This window comes from Rhinoderma darwinii, chromosome 7 (assembly GCF_050947455.1).
Source record: "Rhinoderma darwinii isolate aRhiDar2 chromosome 7, aRhiDar2.hap1, whole genome shotgun sequence".
Classification (NCBI taxonomy): Eukaryota; Metazoa; Chordata; class Amphibia; order Anura; family Rhinodermatidae; genus Rhinoderma; species Rhinoderma darwinii.
Genome location: NC_134693.1, coordinates 57089053 through 57115950, shown reverse-complemented (window position 1 = coordinate 57115950; position 26898 = coordinate 57089053). Strand labels below are relative to the sequence as shown.

The window sequence follows — 26898 nt, the reverse complement described above, 5'->3', positions numbered from 1 at the left end:
TCTCATTTATGTCAATGGGAGGTCAGAGGCGTAAACGCCCGAAGATAGGGCATGTCCCTTCTTTCTCCCGCGAGACGGTTTTACCTCTCGCGGGAAAAAGACGCCTCCGCCTCCCATTGAAATCAATGGGAGGCATTTTCAGGCCGTTTTTGGCGAGTTTTGCTCTGTAAGCACTTTTTTTGATGTACCGCTCGGAATAAATCTACAGCAACTTTTTTACACTACTAAGGAGTCTCCTTGGTGCAGTGTCCTCCTTGACCATATTGATGTTGGATTAGCTATCCCATTGACTGCGTGCACACTGGAACTCACTTGCGTGCTGCTTTTTCTTCTTTGAAATATGGATAGGATTAGATACATTGGCTCAGCAGACAGTATCACACAAGATAGGATTAGATATAGGGCCCAGCTCACTGCAGCAGCAGCCTTGCATTACCAGCGTGGGAAGGGCCACTGTTTTTGGCCTTTCCCAGCCTAATAATACCATCCTGTAGCCGCCCCAGTGCCCAACCATCATTACAGATGCTCAGGTACTGGACCTAACCCAGCTCTTCCCGTTACCGCTGATGGTGGTGGGTACCGGGGTAATAATGGGGATTAGTGTTAGCCCCTGGACCCCTTAGTAATGGACACTGTCAATCAGCCAGCAGCTATTACTAAAGCGGTTTTAACAAAGTTTAAAAGAAAATACAAAGACATAGCTAAAATATTTTATTGAAATAAAAAACACCCCACACAACCCTCATTAACCATTTTATTGAAAATAAAAAAAGCCGCAATCGAAGTAGTCCTCGAATCCGACATAGTCCAACAACCGAACCTGTAAAAAAACACAAACACAAAAAAACAAAACTTTAGTAACACATGTGGTAGGCTTAGTATCTGTCACGGGCACAGGGTATGTGGACCCACTAGGCCGCTCCGCCGTAGCGGGGAGGCAGCTGACCAGGTCACAGTCTAAGCAGAAGTAAATGGTAGACAGTATGCTTGGGTACCTGAAATAGTCCGGGCGGTGACTGTGGCTTCAGCACGGATGGAGGCAGGTGCGGCAAGTGGCGCCAGACGTGGCGGGCAGTATCCGATGACACCTGACGTGGCAGATGGCACTTGACATGGCAGATGGCACTTGACGTGGCAGAAGACACTTGACGTGGCAGATGGCACTTGACGTGGCAGAAGACACTTGACGTGGCAGATGGCACTTGACGTGGCAGATGGCACTTTATGTGGCAGAAGACACTTGACGTGGAAGATGGCACTTGACGTGGCAGATGGCACTTGACGTGGCAGAAGACACTTGACGTGGCAGATGGCACTTGACGTGGCAGAAGACACTTGACGTGGCAGAAGACAATTGACGTGGCAGATGGCACTTGACGTGGCAGAAGACACTTGAACGCGGGTAGGCACAGGAACAACATGGAATACAGGAACGGTAACAGGGCACGGGTAACAGCTGGAACGGGAGACACTAAGGAACCATTTGCGAGACAGACTGGGAAAGACTAACAATGCTCAGGCAAGGATTAGAAGGCCAGGGGCCTTCTTATAGACCAGGAAATCGTGGCAGTTGATGGTGATGACAATTTTCTAATTGCGCGCGCTGGCCCTTTAAGGGCGTGCGCGCGCACCCTACGGGATCCAGCCGAACGGAGCGGAAGTGAGCGCTTGCATCTCCTAGGAGGGAGACGGAGGCCAGCGCTCACAGATCCATGGCTGCGGGCATCGGGAGGTGAGTAAACCCGACGGCCCGCGGCCATGGGCGCTACAGTATCCCCCCTCTTACGCCCCCTCTTCTTGGGACCAGAGCGGGAGAGGAACTTTTTAATGAGAGCAGGAGCACTGAGGTTCTCTTCTGGCTCCCAGGACCTCTCCTCAGGACCAAACCCTCTCCAGTCCACCAAATAGAAAGTCCTTCCTCCTACTCTCTTGCGGTCCAGGATCTCCTTTACCTCAAATACATCAGAAGGACCGCTGGGAGCAACTGTGGGACTAGAGGTCTTGCTGTAGCGGTTCAGGACCACTGGTTTCAGGAGGGACACATGAAAGGAGTTAGGGATTCTGAGGGTAGGAGGCAGCCGCAGCTTATAGGAGACAGGGTTAATTTGTTGCAGGGCCTCGAAAGGATCAAGGAACCTGGGAGCGAACTTGTATGAGGGCACCCACAAGCGAATGTTCCGAGAGAACAGCCAGAATTTAGTCCCCGGAAGATACTGAGGCGGCTCTCTTCTCCTAGTATCTGCCTTTCGCTTCATGCGTTCGACCGCCAGCAAAATAGAGGACCGGGTCTGTTGCCAGATTTGCAGGAAGTCCCCATATGCAGAGTTCTCATTGATATAGGCTGACATCGATATAGTCTCTGGCAAGGAGAGAGGATATACTCGTCCACGGGGAAGAGAAGCATTGGGAACCAGTTCAATGGGACAGTCGTAATTCCGATGTGGAAGCAACGTCTCAGCCTCTCGTTTGCAAAAGACATCCGCAAAACTGGCATACTGAGAAGGTAGATCGGAAAGTGACTGAGGCAGAGGAGGCACAACAGGACGGACTTGTGACAGGCAATGGCTATGGCATCTGGAACCCCATTGAAGAACTTCTCCAGAACTCCAGTCGAGTGTCGGGGCGTGTAGACGGAGCCATGGCAGACCCAGCAGGATAGGATTGATAGGGGTAGTACCAGGAAGGAGATCTGTTCCGAGTGAAGAGCTCTGACCCGTAGTATCAACGGCTCAGTGATGAGCATGATCGGATCAGGCAACGGTAGACCATTCACAGAAGCAACTGCCAGCGGTCTCTCCAGACGGACTGTGGGTAGTTGAAACCGGTCCACTAGATCCTGGTGGATAAAATTAGCAGCCGCTCCAGAGTCAAGATAGGCGGAGGAAGGATGTGATGCCTGTCCGGTGACGATGGCCACAGGTATCGACAATTTGGAAGAGGTTTTAACGTTTGGAGACGTTCCACCTAGAGTTGCCTCTCCAATCAACCCTAGGTACTGGAGTTTCCCGGTTTCTGTGAGCATTGGCGCACAAAATGACCCTTGAGGCCACAATACATACAAAGTCCAGAGGAGCGTCTGCGCTGCTTCTCCTATTCAGATAACCGGACTCTGTCTACCTGCATACGTTCCTCAGGTAGCGCACTAGGAGTGGACAATAGTGGTCTCTGGGCAGAGGGTGCTGGTCTGTGGGCCCGGCTCTCATGACAAACCTCTTGAGAGCGCTCCCGGATTCTCATATCAACCCGGGTGGCTAACAGGATGAGGGCATCCAAGGTAGAAGGAAGGTCGCGGGCTGCCAGTTCCTCCTTGATGTGAGAGGACAGTCCCTGCCAGAAGGTCGCCACCAGTGCCTCATTGTTCCATGCCAGCTCGGCTGCTAGGCTACGGAAGGAGATAGCATACTCCCCTACTGTGGAGCCCTCCTGCTTGAGGGTCAGCAGAGTGGCTGCGGCAGAGGATGTTCGACCCGGCTCCTCGAACACGGCACGAAAGGACTGCAGGAACAAGGCTAGGTCCGCGGATACAGGTCCTTGTTGCTCCAAGATTGGGTTCGCCCATGCGAGGGCCTTGCCAGCGAGGAGGGAGATAATAAATGCCACTTTGGCCTCCTCGGAGGGGAAGAGATGAGGCCGTAGCCTAAAATGCACCATGCATTGATTGAGAAATCCTCTACATGCTCTGGGGTCACCGTCGTAGCGAGGAGGAAGAGGCAGAGGAACTGAGGATCCGGAACAAACAGGAGGAGCAACAGGCAGTGGCATGGCAACAGCTTCAGGGGGAAGAACCAGGCGGACCAGGATAGAATTCACCGCCTCAAGGAGTTGATCCTGACGTGTGCGTAGGTCATGCATCTCTGTCTGAATCTTCTGTACTGGGGTCTTGGGCTGGCCAGTGGGTTCCATGGCCTGAGCGTACTGTCACGGGCACAGGGTATGTGGACCCACTAGGCTACTCCGCCGTAGCGGGGAGGCAGCTGACCAGGTCACAGTCTAAGCAGAAGTAAATGGTAGACAGTATGCTTGGGTACCTGAAATAGTCCGGGCGGTGACTGTGGCTTCAGCACGGATGGAGGCAGGTGCGGCAAGTGGCGCCAGACGTGGCGGGCAGTATCCGATGACACTTGACGTGGCAGATGGCACTTGATGTGGCAGATGGCACTTGACGTGGCAGAAGACACTTGACGTGGCAGATGGCACTTGACGTGGCAGATGGCACTTGACGTGGCAGATGGCACTTGACGTGGCAGAAGACACTTGACGTGGCAGATGGCACTTGATGTGGCAGATGGCACTTGATGTGGCAGAAGACACTTGAACGCGGGTAGGCACAGGAACAACACGGAATACAGGAACGGTAACAGGGCACGGGTAACAGCTGGAACGGGAGACACTAAGGAACCATTTGCGAGACAGACTTGGAAAGACTAACAACACTCAGGCAAGGATTAGAAGGCCAGGGGCCTTCTTATAGACCAGGAAATCGTGGCAGTTGATGGTGATGACGATTTCCTAATTGTGCGCGCTGGCCCTTTAAGGCCGGGCGCGAGCGTGCGCGCGCACCCTACGGGATTTAGCCGAACGGAGCAGAAGTGAGCGCTGGCATCTCCTAGGAGGGAGAGGGAGGCCAGCGCTCACAGGGCGTCGGGAGGTGAGTAAACCCGACGGCCCGCGGCCATGGGCGCTACCGTATCACACATGGGCCCTGTATCTGTCTGTTAGACCATGTATCTAAGCCTACCACAAGGCAGGCTTAGATGCAGGAACCCAGCAGACAGTAATCTTATGGAGTATAAGATTACTGTCTGCTGGGGATCTGTATCTAAGCCTGCTTTGTGGTAAGCTTAGATACATGGTCCGACAGACAGCATCAAACAAATGCTTAGATACAGGGCCCATGTGTGATACTGTCTGTTGGGCCCTGTACCTAAGTCTACCACATGTTAGGCTTAGATACAGGGCCCCAGCAGACAGTAATCTTATACAGTATAAGAATACTGTCTGCTGGGGTCCTGTATCTAAGCCTGCCTTGTGGTAAGCTTAGATACATGGTCCAACAGACCGTATCACACTTGGGCCTTTTATCTAAGCCCATGTGTGATGATGTCTGTTGTACCCTGTATCTACCTTACCACAAGGCAGGCTTCGATACAGTACCTCAGCAGGTAGTAATGATGTTACACTTACAGCAGGACTTCCGATGCGCTCGGGAAGGAGGGTAAGTATAGTGGTGTTACTATAGTAACAGGGGCCCATGTATTTTTATAACATAGGCCCCAGTTACTATAGTAAATTTCTATGACTCGGTGCGGGAGCCGCGGCCCGGACGCAATCGTGACCGCTGTGACCCCTGTAGCGGCAGTCGCCCAGGAATATGGGGCGCCGGACCAAAGATCTGGGGCTTGGGCCCCGGAGGTCCAGTGCTAGCGACGGTCCTGCCAGAGACTCATATTAATACCACAGACACCATATCCTGTTTAACATATTTTGTTTCCCTATCAGGCTATGCCATATCCGACCAAGTTTAAAGAGGCTCTGTCACCAGATTTTGCAGCCCCTATCTGCTATTGCAGCAGATAGGCGCTGCAATGTAGATTACAGTAACGTTTTTATTTTTAAAAAACGAGCATTTTTGACCAAGTTATGACCATTTTTGTAGTTATGCAAATGAGGCTTGCAAAAGTCCAAGTGGGCGTGTTTAAAAGTAAAAGTCCAAGTGGGCGTGTATTATGTGCGTACATCGGGGCGTTTTTAATACTTTTACTAGCTGGGCGCTCTGACGAGAAGTATCATCCACTTCTCTTCAGAACGCCCAGCTTCTGGCAGTGCAGACACAGCCGTGTTCTCGAGAGATCACGCTGTGTCGTCACTCACAGGTCCTGCATCGTGTCAGACGAGCGGGGACACATCGGCACCAGAGGCTACAGATGATTCTGCAGCAGCATCGGCGTTTGCAGGTAAGTAGCTACATCTGGTGCCGATGGTGCCGATGTGTCCGACACGATGCAGGACCTGTGAGTGACGTCACAGATCTGCACTGCCAGAAGCTGGGCGTTCTGAAGAGAAGTGGATGATACTTCTCGTCAGAACGCCCAGCTAGTAAAAGTATTAAAAACGCCCCGATGTACGCACATAATACACGCCCACTTGGGCTTTTACTTTTAAACACACCCACTTGGACTTTTGCAAGCCTCATTTGCATAACTACAAAAATGGTCATAACTTGGCCAAAAATGCTCGTTTTTTTAAAAATAAAAACGTTACTGTAATCTACATTGCAGCGCCTATCTGCTGCAATAGCAGATAGGGGTTGCAAAATCTGGTGACAGAGCCTCTTTAACATAAATTCCACCAACTGTAAGTTGATTGTTTGCTTTCCTCTAGAATAGACAATAGGGTTTTTTTTCTTCAGGGCTAAACATACCTCAATTAGCAACAAAACGCTGGGACTTATATCTGACTATTTTGCAGTCTTACATTCGTAAATATGCTGAAAATGTTCGGCCTAATCTGGTCTAGTGGTCTTGCAACTTAACAGTAGCAAAGTCACAAATAGTAAGCTAGCTGCAAACGACAGGGGTCAACACTTTTTCAGTTGGTAATTTTAAAATCTCTCCTCGAATCATAAAGATGCCACGAAGAGAACCGTTCCATTTTATCCAAAAGGAGAAAAAAAAAACACCCGTCGCTCAGACTCTCTGGATCTCAGTCGTCTCATAGAGGTTATCAGAACAGTTCCCTCATATGGTAATATAGAGTTCCTAGATAGGACGCAAAGAACCTCAAAACAGCATTTTACCATGTATAACCATTTTACAATATATATTATTCGGTAATCTTTATTATATAATTTTCAGCATACAGAAAAGCTCCAGTTACAGCCATCCAAAAACTGGTGGATAGTGATGGATAATGGTGCATAGTAGTGGATAGTAAACTTCCAATTTGCAGACAACATTATGATTCTAAAAACATATAATACAGTGCAAAATATTGCAAAATAGCAAAGGTCTCACAAGATGTATTGAAGATATATTGCTGTCTTCCAGTAAAGGTAAGGGGCACTTATGTAGATAGGTAGACTAAAACACGCCACCAGGCCACACCGCCAAATCTAAAAAAAACACAATATGAACAGGGCAAAAAATAGAGGTAAAACAAGTCCTCTGACACTTCATAACGTCCACAGCCACTTAGTCCAGGGACCTGTCGCCATCGATGTACTGCCCCTTCTGTGGTAGTGTCGTTCCAACTAATGATAGGAGTCGTAGAGACCCTCAATAATCTAGAACGTCTGCCTCCGTTTCCGGACACAATCCCTGTATCCACTGGTGCCTTCGTTCCTCTCCTAGTAACAAGGAGACCTGTATCTCCTCCATTTTCTTTTATTTTCCTTTCTTCCGGTCTATAAACAACAGCATTGCAAGTACTACTCGCTCAGCAATACCACACTTAGAAGAGGGAAAGTAAAGTCAAGAAGTTATACTGGGACTCCCAGAGTCAGGGACTCGTCCAGGACCAAAGCTTTCCACAAAAATGTCTTCAACCACGCGGCGCTCGAGGACACAGAGACAGGGAGAGAGAGGGAGAGACAGGCAGGACTAGATTTAGAGCGTAGGGCCCAGGATGGAGGTTGGAGAAGAAATCATCAAACACATAGACGGAGCAACAAACACGCTGCGTGATGTCACACCCTCACATGCTCCTCCCTCTACACATATTGCAATATCTTAACTGGTATTGTTGACAAGGATCAGGATTGACTGGAGGAAATTTTGCTTTGAATATATGAAAATAAATAGAAATGATAGGGTGAAAATAATAATTTCATGTTTCAGAGCCATGTACTGCAAAGGAAAAGAATATGGAAGAAAATAATATACAGCTAAGGTGGAAAGCTGATAGAAAACTTTACGCTAAACATGGTGACCGCATAGACTTTACTTGTAAATATGGATTTGAAGCTCCTCCTGACACTCAGATGAGATTTTATTGTGAACAAGGAAAGCTGCAATATCCAAAGTGCTTCAAAAGGGGTAAGTGTCATAACATAGACATGTGCACAAGGTGTTCCTATTTATTACTGCTTCCCCCGAGGAACACTGCGGCCAATGGTGTGACAATTGCTTAGTTGCTACATGCTTGATTTTTTTATTACATGTCTGCAGTAAGCTTGCTTCTGTCACCGTATATATATTCTAGACTTGCATCTGGTGCGTTATCTATGCAGTAAGCTCATCTACGCACTACGCTTATTCTGTTACTATATTCACACGCTTAACTTATGCAGACAGGGTGTGTGGGTAATGTCCGGAAAATGTCAGCACCAAACTCTCACCATGAGGCACACTCTAATGTGTTCACATGTCGTTCTATCCTCTGTTTGACGTATAAGTCAGTAAAAAGCTCCCGACTTATAAGTTAAACGTAGGCTGTGAAACGTATATGTCATAGAAGACTACTGAACAGTCAATGACTTATACATTAAATATATAACTGTGACGTATGCCAAACAGTGTCATATGTCAATTATAGGCTCCCATGTTAAGAAAAGATATACCACGCGGTATACATTTTTTGAGGGTTTCAGTGGGACGGAATAACGTAGTCTACAATGCTATTCCATCCTTAAAACAAAAGGTATACTGACATATACCAGCGTGACGGAGGCCAGATGGATACACTTTTTGCCTCCGTCAGAGGCAATAAAACCATTTGGACATGTTTATCATGTACGTAAGGAGTTTTCCCGATATACACATTAAACGTAGTGCAAAAACAAGATATGAACAGGGCCGAATCAAATATTGTTTCACCACACATAGAGCAGAGTCTTCAGAGGTTAAAGGTCTTTAACCGGTTTGTGCGGTAAAACGTGTGGGGGTTTGCCAGTAAAAGTGATTTATGGGTTTTATTTTCACTTCAGGTAGACAGGCAGCAATACAAATTCTCCAGTGTATATTTATCTAGCTGTCAGTAGCAAGTCAGGAAGGGACTTCTGATCTTAGCTCCGCTATTTATTTTCTATTTTTAAAAACTTCCCATGGGGCAGCCATATTGGAGACACACATTTCCTTTCTGTATTATCTGCAATGGCATTGAGGCAGGGTATGTGCGCTGTTTGACAACTGCAACAAGTGGGAGTTAATTATCAGAAGAGTCAAAAGATTATTACACTCTTCAGGAAGTGATGGTGTACACCCCCCTCCCCAGAGACCAGGAGCGACAGGGAAGATGCATGCAGTATATAATCTGTGTATGTAACTTTACTATCCTGCCTTATAAAGCCCTCCAGCAGTACTATAGAGCTTGTGTCACATAGTATTACATGTCAGCCATTTAGATGAATGGACAGCTCAAATATGCCAGATTGGGGCCTCTGTGGTTCATAAAGGGGGTTCTGAATGGAGGACCCATCTCTATGACTTGTATATGCCCTCATAGAGCATATGAACAGGGCTTGTCTTCATGAGACAGCCGCTTTAATTCACGGATAGTGGGGACAAATCTTACTGGGTTTTCATAGCAACTTATAAGTAAACTATAGCATTTAAAACTGCAGTTGTGGCTTATTGGAATTGGTAATGCTAAAAATGTAACTTTAACATTTGGCGCATAGTTATTTCATTTTTCTTATGGGGAGGTTTTTGTTTACCCATCTCTAGTTTTTTAACCCCTTAAGGACGCAGACTAGTTTTGGCCGTAAGGCTCTGAGCCCATTTTTCAAATCTGACATGTGTTAATTTATGTGGTAATAACTCTAGAATGCTTATACCTATCCAAGCAATTCTGAGATTGTTTTCTCGTGACACATTGGATTTTATATTAGTGGTAAAATTTGGTCGATATATTCAGTGTTTATTTGTGAAAAATAGCAAAATTTATAGGGAATTTGGAAAATTTGCATTTTTCTGAATTTAAATGTATCTGCTTGTAAGACAGATAGTAATACCACACAAAATAGTTACTAGTTCACATTTCCCATATGTCTACTATATGTTGGCATCATTTATTGAATATTCTTTTCTTTTTCTAGGATGTTATAAGGCTTAGAACATAAGCAGCAATTACTTATATTTTGAAGAAAATGTCAAAAACCTTTTTTTTAGGTACCAGTTCAGTTCTGAAGTAGCTTTGAGGGACCTATACTGGTATATTAGAAACCCCCATAAAACATCCCATTTTAAAAACTAGACCCCTCAAAATATTCAAAACAGCATTTAGAAAGTTTCTTAACTCTTTTGGCGTTTCACAGGAATTTAAAGCAAAGTAGAGGTGAAATTTACAAATTTATTACATTTTTTTCTGTAATACAGAAGGTTTTACCATAGAAACACAACTCAATATTTATTGCCCAGATTCTGAAACACTGGCCTCAAAAGCAAAAGGAGCACCTAGAGGATTTTGGAGCCTCCTTTTTATTAGATTATATTTCAGGCACCATGTCAGGTTTGAAGAGGACTTGAGGTGCCAAAACAGTGGAAACCCCACAAAAATTACCCCATTTGGCAAACTACACCCCTCAAGGAATTGATCGAGGGGTATAGTTAGCGTTTAGACCCCACAGTTTTTTTGCTGCACTTTCTGGAATTAGGCTGTGGAATTGAAAGTCACATATTTTTCTGATAAAACGTGAAAGTTTTCAATTTTTACAAGAAATAAAAGGAGAAAAAAAACGCCTCAACATTTGAAAAGCAATTTCTCCAGATTACGGCAGTACCCCATATGTGGTCATAAACTGCTGGTTGGACAAACGGCAGCGCTCAGAAAGGCAGAAGCACTATTTGGCAAGTAGATTTTGCTGGATTGGTTTCTGGGCGCCATGTCGCATTTGCAGAGCTTCTGAGGTACCAGTAGAGGGGAAACCCCATAAAAGTGACCACATTTTGGAATCTAGACCCCTTGAGGTATTCATTGTAGCTTTCATGGAGTGCATGCGACTTTTTGATCAGTCTTTATTCTATTTTTTATGGAGGCGTGGTGACTAAATAACAGCAATTCTACTATTATTTTTTATTATATTTTTCACAGTGTTCCCCCTGCACTATAAATGACATTCACTTTATTCTGTGTGGCGATATGATTATGGCGATATCATATGTTGATATGTTTTTTTGAGGTCTTATGGCGTTTGCACAATAAAATACTTTTTTTTGTGTTGCCATATTGTATGAGCCATAACATTTTTATTTTTCCATCAAGAAATCTGTGTGAGAGCTTGTTTTTTTGCGTAACAAACCGTAGTTTATCAGGACCCACTAGGCTTCCGTAGATGGCATAGCCGGAGGCTATTATTAGGCCTCCGGTTGCCATAGTAACCATCGGCGCCCGCGATTATGTCGCGTGACGTCAATGGTGTTTTAAGCCCTTAGAAGACACAATCGCTATTGAACGCGGCTTTTAAGGGGTTAATCGGCAGGGACCTCCGCGAACAGTCCCTGGGGAAGGAGCTGCAACAACTGGTGTATGTGACAGTTCTTTTTACAGCTCATAAATGTGACAGAAGGGAGGCGGAATGGCGGTTATTCCCAGGACGTACTATACGGTCACAGAGCGCGAATGATGCGCTCAGCATGACCAAATAGTACATCCTGGAGCAGGAGGGGATTAATTCAGTGGAAGGTAGGCCCAAGATTTTTCTGACAGTTTGAAAGGGATGTGATGTGACCAATAAACCTATAGAAGTTACAATGTAAATTATTTTGTTTTACAGGTTTTTGCGCATTACAACAATTGACAATGATTACCAATAATATTTTTTACAATATCAGCACCGTAGTGGACGATGGACAAACAATCTTTTTTCAGTGTAATGAAGGAATGATACCAGAAAATAAACTGGAAGCCAAATGTTTACAGGGGAATATAAACTACCCAAAATGTACTGCTTCAAGTAAGTCTGCTGCATATGCATATTCTTGATTTACTATGCATATTACTATGCATATTCTTTGATATTCTTGATTTACTATATCCTTACAATAACCAGACTGTTTATAACTGGCAGGGTATGTTCACACGCCTTGAAAAATTACTGATAAAACGGAAGCTGTATGCCTCCAAATATCTGCCCATTGATTTCAATGGGAAAAACGCAGCTTCGTCAGACGGGGCCTTTTTTTTTTACACAGCCGTTTGAAAGAACGGCGCGTTTAAAAAATGCCCCGTAAAAAGAAGTGCATGTCACTTCTTGAGCCATTTTTGGAGCCGTTTTTCATCGTGTCAATAGAAAAACAGCTCCAAAAAACAGCTCCATAAAGCGCATCAAAAAACGTTTGATGATTTAAAAACGTCTGAAAATCAGCCCTTTGCCTGCTGCCGAATTTGGAAGCGGTGTCGCATTTGGTCCGGATATGAAATAAAAGCATCTGCAGAGGAGTATAGTGGGATTTTCCCTGACCATCTTTGTGCTTCCTCGTATACATCCTCCAGCAAAACATTTGCGTTCAGATAATAACTTCTACACGCTTGCTATATTTTATGGCCTAAACCTTGACTCCTGTACGCAATTGGATTGCTATTTGTTTGATATACACGATGAGATGGAGAGGTCATATTCCCTGATAACCATGTCCAGTGAATTTATTTATTTGGTTACATGTTACTTCTAATCCTGATTCCTAAGATTATACTTGGTTAATGTGTTTGTTGGATCACTTATATGGTTTATATACATTAGGTTGTACGTCATATGCATATATGGAATACATTCCATTGTACCCTTGTATGCCTGGCCAGGTGGTATTTTAAATTGTCTTTATATTTCTTATTCTGGGCAATAGCCTGGGGAATGGCTTTCACCTCTTTTCTAATATATATATGAATAAATGTATTAAATTTATATAAACGTTCTACCTCCGACACGTGCTGTATATGTCCTGGATAGCATTTTTTCTTCTTTCTTTTTCTACAGAGGCTGTTTTCCCTTGAAAACAGCTCCGTATTTTACAGCTTTTTTACTTTAGCGTGTGAATATAGCCGTACTGTGCTGACAACAAAGAAGGAAAAACTGCTGCGCAACATTCATGAGATACTAATGTATTTTAATACATCGTGATTCTGACAGGCACATGTTAAGCCCTGCTGAAGTTGGTAGACCTGAGGGCCTTTATTAGGTCCCTAGGCTGCCATGACGACCATCGGCACTCCTCATTGTAATGGTCACTATTGACCGTGGCATCTACGGGGTTAAGCGAGCAGGATCCCGCTTGTTACACTGAAGTGTCGGCTGTAAGATATAGCCGACTTATTTGCGAGCCTGCTCCATACTTCCCCACCCGACCTCCGCCGTATATATACGACGGATTTTGGAAAGGGTTAAAATAAAGACATAAGTGGAATACCCTAATAGTTTTATTCTAGTCAGTACAATTACACCCAATAAACAGCTACACGAATTGCCATTGGAGCTTGATATTAAAGCACTCCCTGATTTTGTGGAGTAAATAAAATAAACCTTCTAGGCCAGTCATAAGCTCTAAAAAGCATTCTGAGCATAATTGCCAAGTTATAGAAATGTTTTCCAAGGAGACATGACCTACTGCACGCAGATTTTTTGGGGCGAGTGGGCTTATACAGTTTGATCAAACTGTTAACAAAGAACGTCATGTTCATGTTTATTGTTTAATACAGTCCTTAGTTTCTCCTCTTCAATTTCAATCATTTTCATGTTATTTTTTAAGGTCACACCCCTTTACAAGGGCCCTTCTCCCTTGTTCAACGTTATACATGTGCCTTGAATCTCCTTATTTATAAAAACTTGCACAGAAAAAACATAAAGCAGATGCATATAGCAGCCAATCAGATAAAAATCCCATAGATACCACTTTAAACCATGAAGCAAAAAGACCAGAGAGATCAAAAGAGAAGAAAAAGCAAAACAGCCTGCCATGGGTTTTGCCAAATCTAGGCTTCATGTGGAGGCCTTTTTATGGTATATATGTATTTATTAAGAAACGTGCAATGATATGCAATTATGTGTTCCTTTCATAAATTCTGTATTAATACCTAGTGGTGTTGCCCTATGTCACGATTTGTGGGTATGTGGACCCACTAGGTCACACCGCCGTAGCAGCTGGCCAAAAAAACAGTGTACCAGGTCTGTACAAAGTCCAAGCACAGGGGTACCTATAATAGTCTAGACAGTAGCAGAGGCTTAGGCACAGATGGTACTTTGATGGCAGGCGATGCAAAACGTGGCAGGAGTTACCAGACGTGGCAGATGAAACCAGACGTGGTGTATGACAGCAGGTGTAAAACACGGCATAACACGACTCCAACACTAGAGAGGGCACAGGAACAAATACAGCACGGGATACAGGATACATGTAGCCGGGCACGGGAACACTGGGAACGGGATACGACTAAGAGACTATTTGCAAGACTAACATAGGATTACAAATAACGCTCAGGCAAGGAGTGAAAGGGCAGAGCCCTTTTTATAGTCGATAGTGATTAGGGCTAATTAACAATATTTTAAATGTTCCCCACGAGACACTGCAGAACAGAGCAGAAGCGAGTGCTGGTGTCTCCTACGATGGAGATGCCGGCCTGCACTCACAAGTCCATGGCCGCGGCCATCAGGGGGTGGGTAGGAACGACTGTCCACGGCCGTGAACATTACACCCTATATGATTGTAGATCATTTTCACAGTTGCTCCCTGCACACAGTGGATAGCCAGAGTGCAGTCTGGCTAGGCTGAAAATAGCTTCCTTCTCCGTCCTTGAGAACAGAGCACCAGCAGGCAGCAGCCGAAACTCCTGCTTCCCGTACTTACTGATTGCCCTCCTAACTCTTCCTGCCCCCCACCTGACCCAAACAAGCAACACTGGTTTTGTAAGAAGAGGGGTTCCAGTGCCTGAAACAATCACAGCCACCCTCAGAACGTGTGTCTAGACTCCAGGGCTGGGACTGACAATTCTGATAATTCTAGCAGTGCATCACAGTGATATTCTAATGTAAAGAGGTCTGTTATAGTGACAGATTCTTTTTATCTCTCCATGGATCAGTACTTACACATATGCGTGGCTGTCATTCTGAAATAAAGGCAACGTTTTTACCTGAAATTTAATTAAAGAGGTCCTGTCACCTGTATTGACATGACTATTTTAGTAAATACTTGTATGTGTTATGACCAGCAGGTTTGTGGACCCACTGGGCTACCGTACCGGTTTGGCATAGGGCCACCTCAAAGGGTATTATTTAAGTAGCCACCCCGGTACCAGAATGGATTTTCCTGAGGGACCCTGGGGCATTGATGTTCTCAGAAGGCTCCCAAAATCTTTCTTCAAGACCAAATCCTTTCCAATCTAATAAATTAAACGGTCCTCTTCCCAGTTCTTTTACAGTCAAGAATGTCTTTAATTTCAAACTCAGGTCCAGTATCTACAGGAGCAGGAATAGAAGAGAAAGAAGACGTTATAGAATACTTGTTCAGCACCACAGATTTGAGTAGCGATACATGGAATGAGTTAGGGATCCGAAGGTAGGGAGGCAGACAGAGTTTGTAGTTCAACAGATTTATTTTCTGCAGGACTGCATATGCAACCAGAGAGCGAGGAGCAAATTTGTACAAGGGTACTTTTAAGTGGATGTTTTTTTAAGAAAGCCATACTTTATCTCCAGGAGCATATTGCGGAAGAGGTCTCCTTTTCACGTTGGGTACGTGGACCCACTGGGCCGTACCGCCTTGACGGTATGGCAGCTGGCCAACAGGACACAGGACAAAGTCTATATTTCAATAGGTGTACTTGTGGTAACTTTCAGACAGTAGCTGGACAGGCTTAGATGGGACTTTGGCAGCAGGCAGGCACCAGGCTTGGTGTAGTGGAGCAGGCGTAGAGTCAGCGCGGCACGACTCCAATACTATACGGTACTTGGACCAGGATTACGCGGGATACAGGATGCAGAAAGGGGAACACTGGGAACTGGAAGACACTCAAGGGACCATTTGCATAGATGAACATAGGTAACAACAACTACACTCAGGCAATGCAGGAATGGGCAGGGCCCTTCTAATAGTCCAGGGTGCCCATGGGTTAATTTGGTGCTTTAACGCAGGTGCACACGCTGGCCCTTTAAGAGTGGGTACGAGCATGCGCGCGCACCCTACAGGTCCCGGCCGAGTGAAGTGGCAGTGAGTGCGGGAGTCTCCTGAGGAGGACATGGGGACCAGCACTCATTGATCCATGGCTGCAGCCATCAGGAGGTAAACAAACCTGGCCCCCTGCGGCCATTGTGTCTGCCTTCCGTTTCAATTGGTTTGACCGCCAGAAGAATGGAACATCGAGTCTGCTTCCAGATCTGCAGGAAGTTCCTAAAAGCAGAAACAGCTGCTGGTACCTAGGACATAACGGACACCGGGAGAGGAATTAGTGGGTGTTGGCTGTAGGCAATGAAGAACGGTGTGGTTCTTGTGGACTCGTTAGTGTGATTATTGTACGAGAACTCTGCCCAAGGAAGAAGCTGCACCCAGTTATCATGCTGCTTAGAGATGAAGTGTCGTAGGTAGTTTTCCATGATTTGGTTGATCCTCTCGACTTGACCATTGGACGGAGGATGGTAGGCTGAAGAAAAGTCCAACTTTACATTGAGGAGTTTACAGAGGGCTCTCCAGAACCTTGAGGTGAACTGAACCACTTCAATCAGACACGATATACCTAGGCAAGCCGTGCAGGCGGGAGATTTGTTGGATGAAGAGGGCGGCCAATCGAGAAACAGAATGTAGTCCGGTCAGCGGAACAAAGTGAGCCATCTTCGTAAATCGATCCACCACCATCCAAAACAGACTGCGTCCCACAGAGGGAGGCAGATCCGTAACAAAGTCCATTGCTATATGCTGCCAGGGAGCATCGGGCACAGGCAGCGGCTGGAGCAGGCCAGCAGGTTTGGAGTGAGCAACCTTGTTAGCTACGCACATCGAGCAGGATGAAACAAAGTCCATGATGTCTTTGGGCAGTGTGGGCCACCAGAAATGACAGGCAGTAAGATCTTACGGGTACCCGCGTGACAAGTCAGTCTGTTGCTGTGTCCCCAATGGAGGATTCTCCCTCTGTCTGCCAGGCGCACAAAAGTACTCCCCGGAGGGATGTCTCTAACTTGCAGAGGGTTGCCCGAGACAATGCAAGACGGGTCAATAATACTTTGTGGAGACTCCATGGTGTCCTCTGTCTCAAACGACCTGGACAAGGCATCGGCCCTCACATTCTTGCCAGCCGGACGGTAGTGGAGCTCAAACTGGAACCAGGCAAAGAACGTAGACCACCTGGCCTGACGAGGGTTCAGCCGTTGGGCAGTCTGGAGATAGGTGAGCTTCTTGTGGTCCGTGAATATCAAGATAGTATGAACTGCGCCCTCTAGAAGATGTCTCCACTCCTCCAGAGCCAATTTGATGGCCAGTAACTCCCGATCCCCAATAGAGTATTTGCGTTCTGCAGAAGAGAAGAGTTTAGAGTAATAGCCACATACCATTGTCTTGCTCTTGGAACCTCTCTGGAACAGGAGTGCACCAGCACCAACAGAGTAGGCATCCACCTCCAACGAAAACTGTTGAGTTACATCTGGATGATGGAGGATAGAGGAGGATGTGAAGGCACTCTTCAGGCTATTAAATTCGGATTCTGCTTCTGGATTCCACACCTTGGCATTCATGCCTTTCTTGGTGAGGATGGAGATAGAGTCAGGGAGGAGCAGTTTGGAATGAACTGTCTGTAGAAATTGGCAAATCCCAGGAAATGCTGTATGGACCTCAAGCCTTGAGGGCGTGGCCATTCCAGGGTGGCCTTTACCTTCTCAGGTTCTATCTTGAGGCCTTGATCCGAGATGATGTAGCCCAGGAAGGGTAGAGCATATCTCTCAAAAGCGCACTTCTCCAACTTGGCGTACTGGCGATTCTCCCTTAACCACAGCAAAACTTGACGGACATGTCTCTGAAGAGTCATTGGATCTGGAGAAAAAATCAAGATGTCATCAAGATAGACCATTACACAAACATAGAGGAGGTCATGGAAGATGTCATTAATAAACTCTTGGAAGACCGCGGGAGCATTACACAGGCATTACTAGATATTCATATTGTCAATCATGGGGGTTAAATGCCGTCTTCCATTTGTAACCCCGGCAAATCCGGATTAGGTTATAGGTCGATCTTAGAATTTTTTTTTGCTCCTCGTATGCGATCAAACAGTTCAGAGATCAATGGCAACGGATATCTATACTTTACCGTGATCTGGTTGAGACCCCGGTAGTCGATGCAGTGTCGCAGAGAACAATCCTTTTTCTTGACGAAGAATAATCCAGCTCCTGCCGGAGAGGAAGACTTCCGTATGAATCCCATCTCCAGGTTCTCCTTAATATAGGCGGACATGGACTGAGTCTCTGGCAAGGAGAGTGTAAAGGATCTGCCAGACACAGCTTCTGTGTCGACGCCCGTGGTTAGTCAGTCTGCACCTGCTCCTAAGTCTGATCGAGTGACCCCTCCTTCTACCAATCAGGCTGGGAGGCTGAGGAGTGGGAGAGCCTATCACAGCCTGGCCAGACGGAGCTAGCTCCCGCCCTCTGTCTATTTATACCTTCACTTCCTGCTCCTCCTTTGCCTGTGATTCTGTCTGTTTCCTGGCTCTGCTGCTGCTTGTACTTTTGTCCTCTGCTCCATATAGACCCTGGCTTACTGACTACTCTCCTGCTCTGCGTTTGGTACCTCGTACACTCCTGGTTTGACTCGGCTCGTTCACTACTCTCCTGCTCTGCTTTTGGTACCTCGTACACTCCTGGTTTGACTCGGCTCGTTCACTACTCTCCTCTTCTGCGTTTGGTACCTCGTACACCTGGTTTGACTCGGCTCGTTCACTACTCTTGTTGCTCACGGTGTTACATAGTTACATAGTTTGTACGGTTGAAAAAAGACACATGTCCATCAAGTTCAACCAAGGGATGGGAAAGGGAAAGTAAAAAATTTCTACACATAGGAGCTAATATTTTTTTGTTCTAGGAAATTATCTAAGTCTTTTTTAAAGCCATTTACTGTCCCTGCTGTGACAAGCTCCTGCGGTAGGCTATTCCATAAATTCACCGTTCTCACAGTAAAGAAGGCCTGTCGCTTCTGCAGGTTGAACCTTTCTTTTTCCAGACGGAGGGAGTGCCCCCTTGTTTTTTGAGGGGGTTTTACATGGTACAGGATTTCGCCATATTTTTTGTATGTGCCATTCATATATTTATATAAGTTAATCATGACCCCCCTTAGTCGTCTTTTCTCAAGGCTAAATAGGTTTAGTTCTTTTAATCTTTCCTCATAACTTAGATTCTCCATGCCCCTTATTAGCTTCGTTGATCTTCTTTGTATTTTCTCCAACTCCAGGGCATCCTTTCTATGAACTGGAGCCCAGAACTGGACTGCATATTCTAGATGAGGCCTCACTAATGCTTTGTAAAGTGGTAATATTACATCCCTGTCCGGCGAGTCCATGCCTCTTTTGATACACAACAATATTTTGCTGGCCTTTGAAGCAGCTGATTGACACTGCATGCTGTTATTTAGTTTATGATTTACAAGTACACCCAGATCCTTCTCAACAAGTGACTCCCCCAGTGTAGCTCCCCCTAGGACATATGATGCATGCAGGTTGTTCGTACCCAGGTGCATAACTTTACATTTATCTACATTAAACTTCATTTGCCAAGTGGACGCCCAAACACTTAGTTTGTTTAAATCTGCCTGCAATTCACAAACATCTTCCATAGTCTGAACTATATTGCATAGCTTGGTGTCATCTGCAAAAATAGAAATAGTGCTATTAATCCCATCCTCTATATCATTAATAAATAAGTTGAATAATAGGGGTCTCAGCACTGAACCCTGGGGTACACCACTTATAACTGGGGACCATTCAGAGTAGTAATCATTGACCACAACTCTCTGGATACGGTCCTTGAGCCAATTCTCAATCCAATTACAAACTATACTTTCTAAACCTATAGTCCTTAATTTACCCATTAGACGTCTATGGGGGACAGTGTCAAATGCCTTTGCAAAGTCCAAAAACACTATATCCACAGCGGCCCCTCTGTCTAGGCTTCTGCTTACCTCTTCATAAAAACTAATCAGGTTGGTTTGACAGCTTCTGTCCTTTGTAAAACCGTGCTTGCTGTCACTTATAATACTATTTATTGTCACATAATTCTGTATATAGTCTCTCAATAGCCCCTCAAACATTTTCCCCACAATTGATGTTAAGCTTACTGGTCTATAATTTCCCAGCGAAGACCTAGAGCCTTTTTTGAAAATAGGCACCACATTTGCCCTGCGCCAGTCCCTTGGCACTATACCAGTCATGAGAGACTCTCTAAATATTATGAAGAGGGGGACAGAAATAACTGAACTAAGCTCCTTAAGAACTCTAGGGTGTAACACATCTGGTCCTGGGGCCTTGTGTACATTTATTTTATTTAATTTAGCTTGCACCATATCTACATTCATCCAATTCAGTATATCAACTGATATATTAACAGCACTGGCAGCGGCTACATCAGCTGCTCCTTCTTCTGTTGTATATACAGAGCGGAAGAACCCATTTAGTAACTCTGCCTTCTCTTGATCCCCTGTGACCAACTCCCCATTACCACTATCTAAGGGTCCTACATGTTCAGACCTTGGCTTTTTCGCATTTATATGCTTGAAGAATTTTTTAGGATTTGTTTTACTATCCTTGGCCACCTGCCTTTCATTTTGTATTTTTGCTGATTTTATTATCGTTTTACAGTTTTTATTAAGCACTTTATAATTTAAAAAGGCTACAGCTGTACCCTCAGATTTGTATTTTTGAAATGCCCTTTTTTTGTCACGTATTGCCCTTTTTACAGAAGGTGTAACCCATGTGGGGTTTAATTTTAGTCGTTTATACTTGTTACCTGTAGGAATAAATTTTGCACTATAATTACCCAAAGTAGATTTGAAAATCTCCCATTTATCATTTGTACCATTATTTGACATTAGTTCTTCCCAGTCTATATCCTGAATTACATCCCTCATCCTGGTGAAATTGGCCTTCTTAAAATTAAGTGTTTTTGCCCTCCCAGCCTGTGTTTGTCTTTTACAGTATAGGTAAAATGCCGTGGGCAACTGCCCCGTTCCCCTAGCTTCTGTGTACCCTTGTCTGTTTGTCTGTCGTGCACTTAGTGAGCGTAGGGACCGTCGCCCAGTTGTACGCCGTCGCCTAGGACGGGCCGTTGCAAGTAGGCAGGGACTGAGTGGCGGGTAGATTAGGGCTCACCTGTCTGTCTCCCTACCCTGGCATTACAGAGAGAGGATATACCCTACAACGGGGAAGGGACGCACTAGGAATCAGCTCGATAGGACAGTCATACACCCGGTGTGGGGGCGGCGTGTCCGCCTCTTTCTTGCTGAAGACATCCGAGAATGCAGAATAATTGCAAGGCAATCCTGCCAAGGACCGAGGCAGAGGAGGCTGGACCGGACTAATCTGTACCAGACAGCGATTAAGACACTCGGGACCCCACTGGAGGACATCTCTAGAATTCTAGTCCAGAACTGGGGCAAGTAGTCGGAGCCAGGGCAGGCCCAGCAGCACAGGGTTGATGGCCTTAGGCAAGACAAAAAACGAGATGAGCTCGGATTGAAGGGCACCTACTTGGAGCTTCAATGGCTTGGTCACAGCTACAATCGGGTCTGGCAGAGGTAGTTCATTCACTGATGCAACAATCAAAGGCCTCTCCAGAGGGGTTGTGGGCAACTGGAGAAGATCCACCAGGTCTCTCCGAATGCAACTAGCTGCGGATCCAGAGTCCAGATAAGCTATGATCACGGAAATGGACAATTTAGACGAAACTCCTTCAACCAGGGTTGTCTCTCCAACCGTAGGCTCTGGGGCTTTTGGGGGCACAGACGCACAAGATGCCCTCCGAGGCCGAAATATAGACAGAGTCCCGAGGTGCGTCTGCGTTGTCTCTCCTGGGTAGACAGCTTGAACTGGTCTGTCCTCAAAGACTCCTTTGGAGGAACAGCTGATGAGGACAGCAGGGGTTGCTGCAAAGTAGGAACCGGACTAGGGAGTTGTCCCTCCCAACGAGCCTCTTGGAACCGTTCTCGTATCCTTATGTCAATCGGGACGGCCAGAAGGATGAGGTCGTCCAGGGTAGATGACAGATCTCAGGCAGCAAGCTCGTCCTTAATCTCAGGAGACAGTCCCTGCCAGAATGTAGCCGCCAAGGCCTCATTCTACCACAACAATTCTCCCGCCAGGGTGCGGAGGTGGATGGCGTACTCGCTCATGGAAGTGTCTCCCTGGCGTAGGTTCAGCAAGAAGGCAGCTGCCGACTAGACTTGTCCAGGCTCCTCAAACACAGTGCAAATGTCCGTAGAAAGCCCTGGAAGTCACGGGTCTCTGGTACTGGTCTGTCCCAGATAGGGTTTGCCCATGCTAGGGCCCTGCCAGTGAGGAGAGAGACGATAAAAGCGACCCTTGCGCCATCAGTTGAAAATGCCCTTGCATACAGGCTAAAGTGGATCGGGCACTGGTTAAAAAATCCCCTGCAGGTCTTCATGTATCCATTATAGCGGTGAAGTAGCGGCAAAGAAAATCGGGGATCATCACTGCCAGGAGGTGTAGTCAGAGGATCTGTACTGCCAGGAGGCGTAAATTTAGCACTGGCAGTTTGCATATCCAGCCGATGTGCAATAACGTTCAATTCCTGGAGGAGTTGGTCCTGTCTAGATCGGAAATCTAACATATCCGCTCGCATTACTAATGACGTCATCATGGTCTTGGATTGACCAGCGGGGTCCATGGCCTGAGCGTACTGTCACATTGGGTACGTGGACCCACTGTGCTATACCACCTTGACGGTATGGCAGCTGGCCAACAGGACACAGGACAAAGTCTATAGTTCAATAGGTGTACTTGTGGTAACTCTCAGACAGTAGCTGGACAGGCTCAGACAGGACTTTGGCAGCAGGCAGACACCAAGCTTGGTGTAGCGGAGCAGGCATAGACTCAGTGCAGCACGACTCCATTACTATACAGTACTTGGACCAGGAGAACACGGGAGACAGATTACAGGAAGCAGGAACGGGAACACTGGGAACTGGAAGACACTCAAGGGACCATTTGCATAGAAGAACGTAGGTAACGACAACAACGCTCAGGCAATGCAGGAAGGGGCAGGGTCCTTCTTATAGTCCAGGGTGCACATGGGCTAATTTAACTCAGGTGCGGGTGCTGGCCCTTTAAGAGTGGTCACGAGTGTGCGCACGCACCCTACAGGACCCGGCCTAGTGAAGCGAAAGTGAGCGTTGGTGTCTCCTGAGGAGGAGATGGGGACCAGCGCTCACAGGATCCATGGCTGCGGTCATCAGGAGGTAAATAAACCTGGCGGTCCGCGGCCATGGGCATTACACTCCTCTTCTTACCTGTTTATTTTTCCATACGAGAAACAGCTTTGATTATGGCAGATTTGGTTTGTTGCCGGACTTGTAAAAAATTCCCAAACATGGAGTTGGCAGCAGGGCGGGGCAGGCCATGCAGATGAAATATATGCTGAATAAAGAGGCCAACAAGATGAAGAGCAGAAGGCAGACCAGGCAGAGGAACAAAGAGTGACATTTTCGGGAAGCGATCCACCACCACACAGATGGTATTGCAGCCGGCTGAGTGAGGCAGATGGGTCACGAAGTCCATCGCAATGTGTTGTTCCAGAGAATCGGGAACTGAGAGAGGAAGTAAAAGACCAGCTGGTCTAGTCTTGGAGACCTTGTTCCAGGCACAGATGGTCCTGAAAAGCTTTGACCATAGATGGCTACTAGAACTGACGCCATCACGGATACAAATCAGGTTATATGCTCTGCGCAGATTCAGTTTGGTGAAGATCTTGACTCCACGGTCCTGTCAAAGAGTTCAGCAATCAACGGAATTGGGTATTTCTTTTTACTATGACCTTGTTGAGACCACGATAATCATTACATGGGCGATGAGATCCATCCTTCTTCTGGATAAAGAAAAACCTGTCCCTGGCAGGCGAAGAAGACTTCCTGATAAATACTCTTTCCAGGTTTTCTCTGATGTATTCAAACATGGCTTGAGTATCTGGCAGGGACAATGGATAAACTTGAGCCCAAGGAGGAGTTGCCCCTTGCAAAAGATCAACAGGAGAGTAATAGGATCGATGTGGCAGCAACGTTTCTGCCTCCTCTTTTCTGTAGACGTCTGCATTGACTGGGTAACAGGGAGCCAGAATTGGCAGGTTTTGTGGCAGAGGTGGTGCAGAGGCAGATTCGATGTGTACCAGTTACTTGGTACAGCAGCTTGAGCCCCACTGAAGAACTTGGCCGGAATTCCAATCAATGACTAGGGAGTGTTGCTGTAGCCAGGGAAGGCCCAGAAGCAAGGAATTAATGAAGACCAGGGACACATAGAAGGAGATCCGCTACGAGTGAAGCACCGCCACCTGCTTTGTCAGAGGCTAAGTGACAAAAAGAATGGCATCAGGAAGGCATTGACCATATATGGATGCCACTGCCAAGGGACTCTCCAGATAATCATTTGGCAGACTAAGACAAGTCACGAGGTCTTGATGAATGAAGTGTCCTGCGGCCCCAGAATCAAGAAAGGCTTGGATGTTGGCAGAAGTGTTACACCAGGACAACTTCATGGCCATAGTCAACTTTTCAGAGAGGCTCTCTCCATTTAAGTTCGTCCCTCCCACCAACCCTCGGTGCTGGAGTTTTCCGACTTCACCGTGCAATTGCGCAAGAAATCGCCTTTTTCACCACAGTACATGCAGAAATCTTTTTGACTCTCCTAATTTGCACTAATTCTTCAGAAACCGTGGTGAGCAGATGTCTCTGAAAGGATGGAGCCTGGGAACCCCTTCTTCCCATACCGCTTCCTGGAATCGCTTCTGGGCACGCTCTCTGAAATGGATGTGAATTCTTGTGGCCAGAGTGACTAGTGCAATCCGGGGAGGAAGGCAATTCATGGCCTGCCAATTCGTCCTTAAATGGGCCAGAAAATCCCTGCCAGGTGGTTGCGACCTGGACCTCATGATTCCAGGACAATTCCGCAGCTAGAGCCTGGAATTGTACTGCGTATTGGTGCACTATGGAACTGACCTGGCAGATATTCAAGATGGCAGCTGATGCCAACATTAATAAGCATAAACATAATAAAAGAATGTGTCAAAAGCTTGACTAGTCCAACATAAGCTCGGATGCATTTGTGTATCTACCATAGAGGCAGACCCTTGCGACTGCTTTGGAGCCTGGGGTGAAAAGTGCCACACACTAAACTCCTGCTTCCCAACATAGAATCACTGCATTTACGTGCAGGGGCCACTAGTGGGAGCTCACTACATAGAGATTTTTACAACTTCGATTGAGCTCCTCTGAGTGGTGCCAAAGTTGTATAATGTACTGTGTAAAGGGATGCAGTGGATGTGTAGCTGTATGTGGTTGATTTATAAATTTATTTACGCTGGTTGTCTGCCTTAAATATTTTCCAAAAATCTGCTGTTCTGACTGAGCACCATATTTACGAAGCACATTTGCCACTTTTTTGAACATTTTACTAAGGGTAAAGTGAATGAGGTTTCAGAGTCGGGCCAAAAGTCCTCCACATTTCTACTTAGAAAAGTGTCAGAAAACAAAACCAGGTCCAAACTGGCATTTCTAGCCTAAGGCCTGATTCACATGAACGTGTTAAACGTCCGTGGGATGGCCGTGCACGAGCGAGCGTGCGCACCCTACGGGACACAGCAGGATAGAGCGGAAGTGAGCGCTGGCATCTCCTAGGAAGGAGACAGGGACCAGCTCTCACGGATCCATGGCTGCGGGCGTCGGGGGGTGAGTAAGCCCGACGTCCCGCGGCCATCGACGTTACAGTATCCCCCCTCTTACGCCCCCTCTTCTTGGGACCAGAGCGGGAGAGGAACTTTTTAATGAGAGCAGGAGCACTGAGGTTCTCTTCTGGCTCCCAGGACCTCTCCTCAGGACCAAACCCTCTCCAGTCGACCAAATAGAAAGTCCTTCCTCCTACCGTCTTGCAGTCCAGGATCTCCTTTACCTCGAATACATCAGAAGGGCCGCTGGGAGCAACTGTGGAACTAAAAGTCTTGCTGTAGAGGTTCAGGACCACTGGTTTCAGGAGGGACACATGGAAGGAGTTAGGGATTCTGAGGGTAGGAAGCAGCCGCAGTTTATAGGACACAGGGTTGATTTGTAGCAGAATCTCGAAAGGTCCAAGGAACCTGGGAGCAAACTTGTATGAGGGTACCTTCAAGCGAATGTTCCGAGAGGACAGCCAGACTTTAGTCCCTGGAAGAAACTGAGGCGGCTTTCTTCTCTTAGTATCTGCCTTTCACTTCATGCGACCTATTGACAGCAAAATAGAGGACCGGGTCTGTTGCCAGATTTGCAGGAAGTCCCCATATGCAGAGTCAGCAGCGGGAACCTGAGATGAAGTCGACACAGGAAGAGGGACTCTGGGATGTTGACTGTACACGATGTGAAACGGAGTGGAAGTGGTGGACTCACTTGTGTGGTTGTTATATGAAAACTCGGCCCATGGAAGAAGCTGTACCCAGTTATCGTGCTGTGAAGAGATGAAGTGGCGGAGATAATTTTCCATGATCTGGTTGATCCTCTCAACTTTCCCATTGGATTGGGGGTGATAGGCAGAGGAAAAGTCCAAACTCACATCCAGGAGTTTACAGAGGGCCCTCCAGAACTTAGAGGTAAACTGAACCCCCCGGTCGGACACAATGTGAAGAGGCAAGCCATGCAAGCGAAAGATGTGTTGAATGAAGAGACTCGCCAGTCGGGGAGCAGAAGGTAGGCCGGTCAGCGGGATAAAATGAGCCATCTTAGAGAACCGGTCCACCACCACCCAGATAGT

General features: G+C 46.4%; 1 protein-coding gene across 2 annotated transcripts in view; it reads left to right on the top strand.

Moving 5' to 3' along the window:
• LOC142657900 (complement factor H-related protein 4-like) overlaps nt 1-26898 on the top strand; it is a 170058-nt gene that overhangs the window by 100113 nt on the left and 43047 nt on the right. For both annotated transcript variants that reach the window (XM_075833423.1, XM_075833422.1), the window contains 2 exons: nt 7836-8033; nt 11711-11890. In XM_075833423.1, the coding sequence (XP_075689538.1) occupies nt 7836-8033; nt 11711-11890 (378 nt within the window). The remainder of the gene's footprint in view (nt 1-7835; nt 8034-11710; nt 11891-26898) is intronic.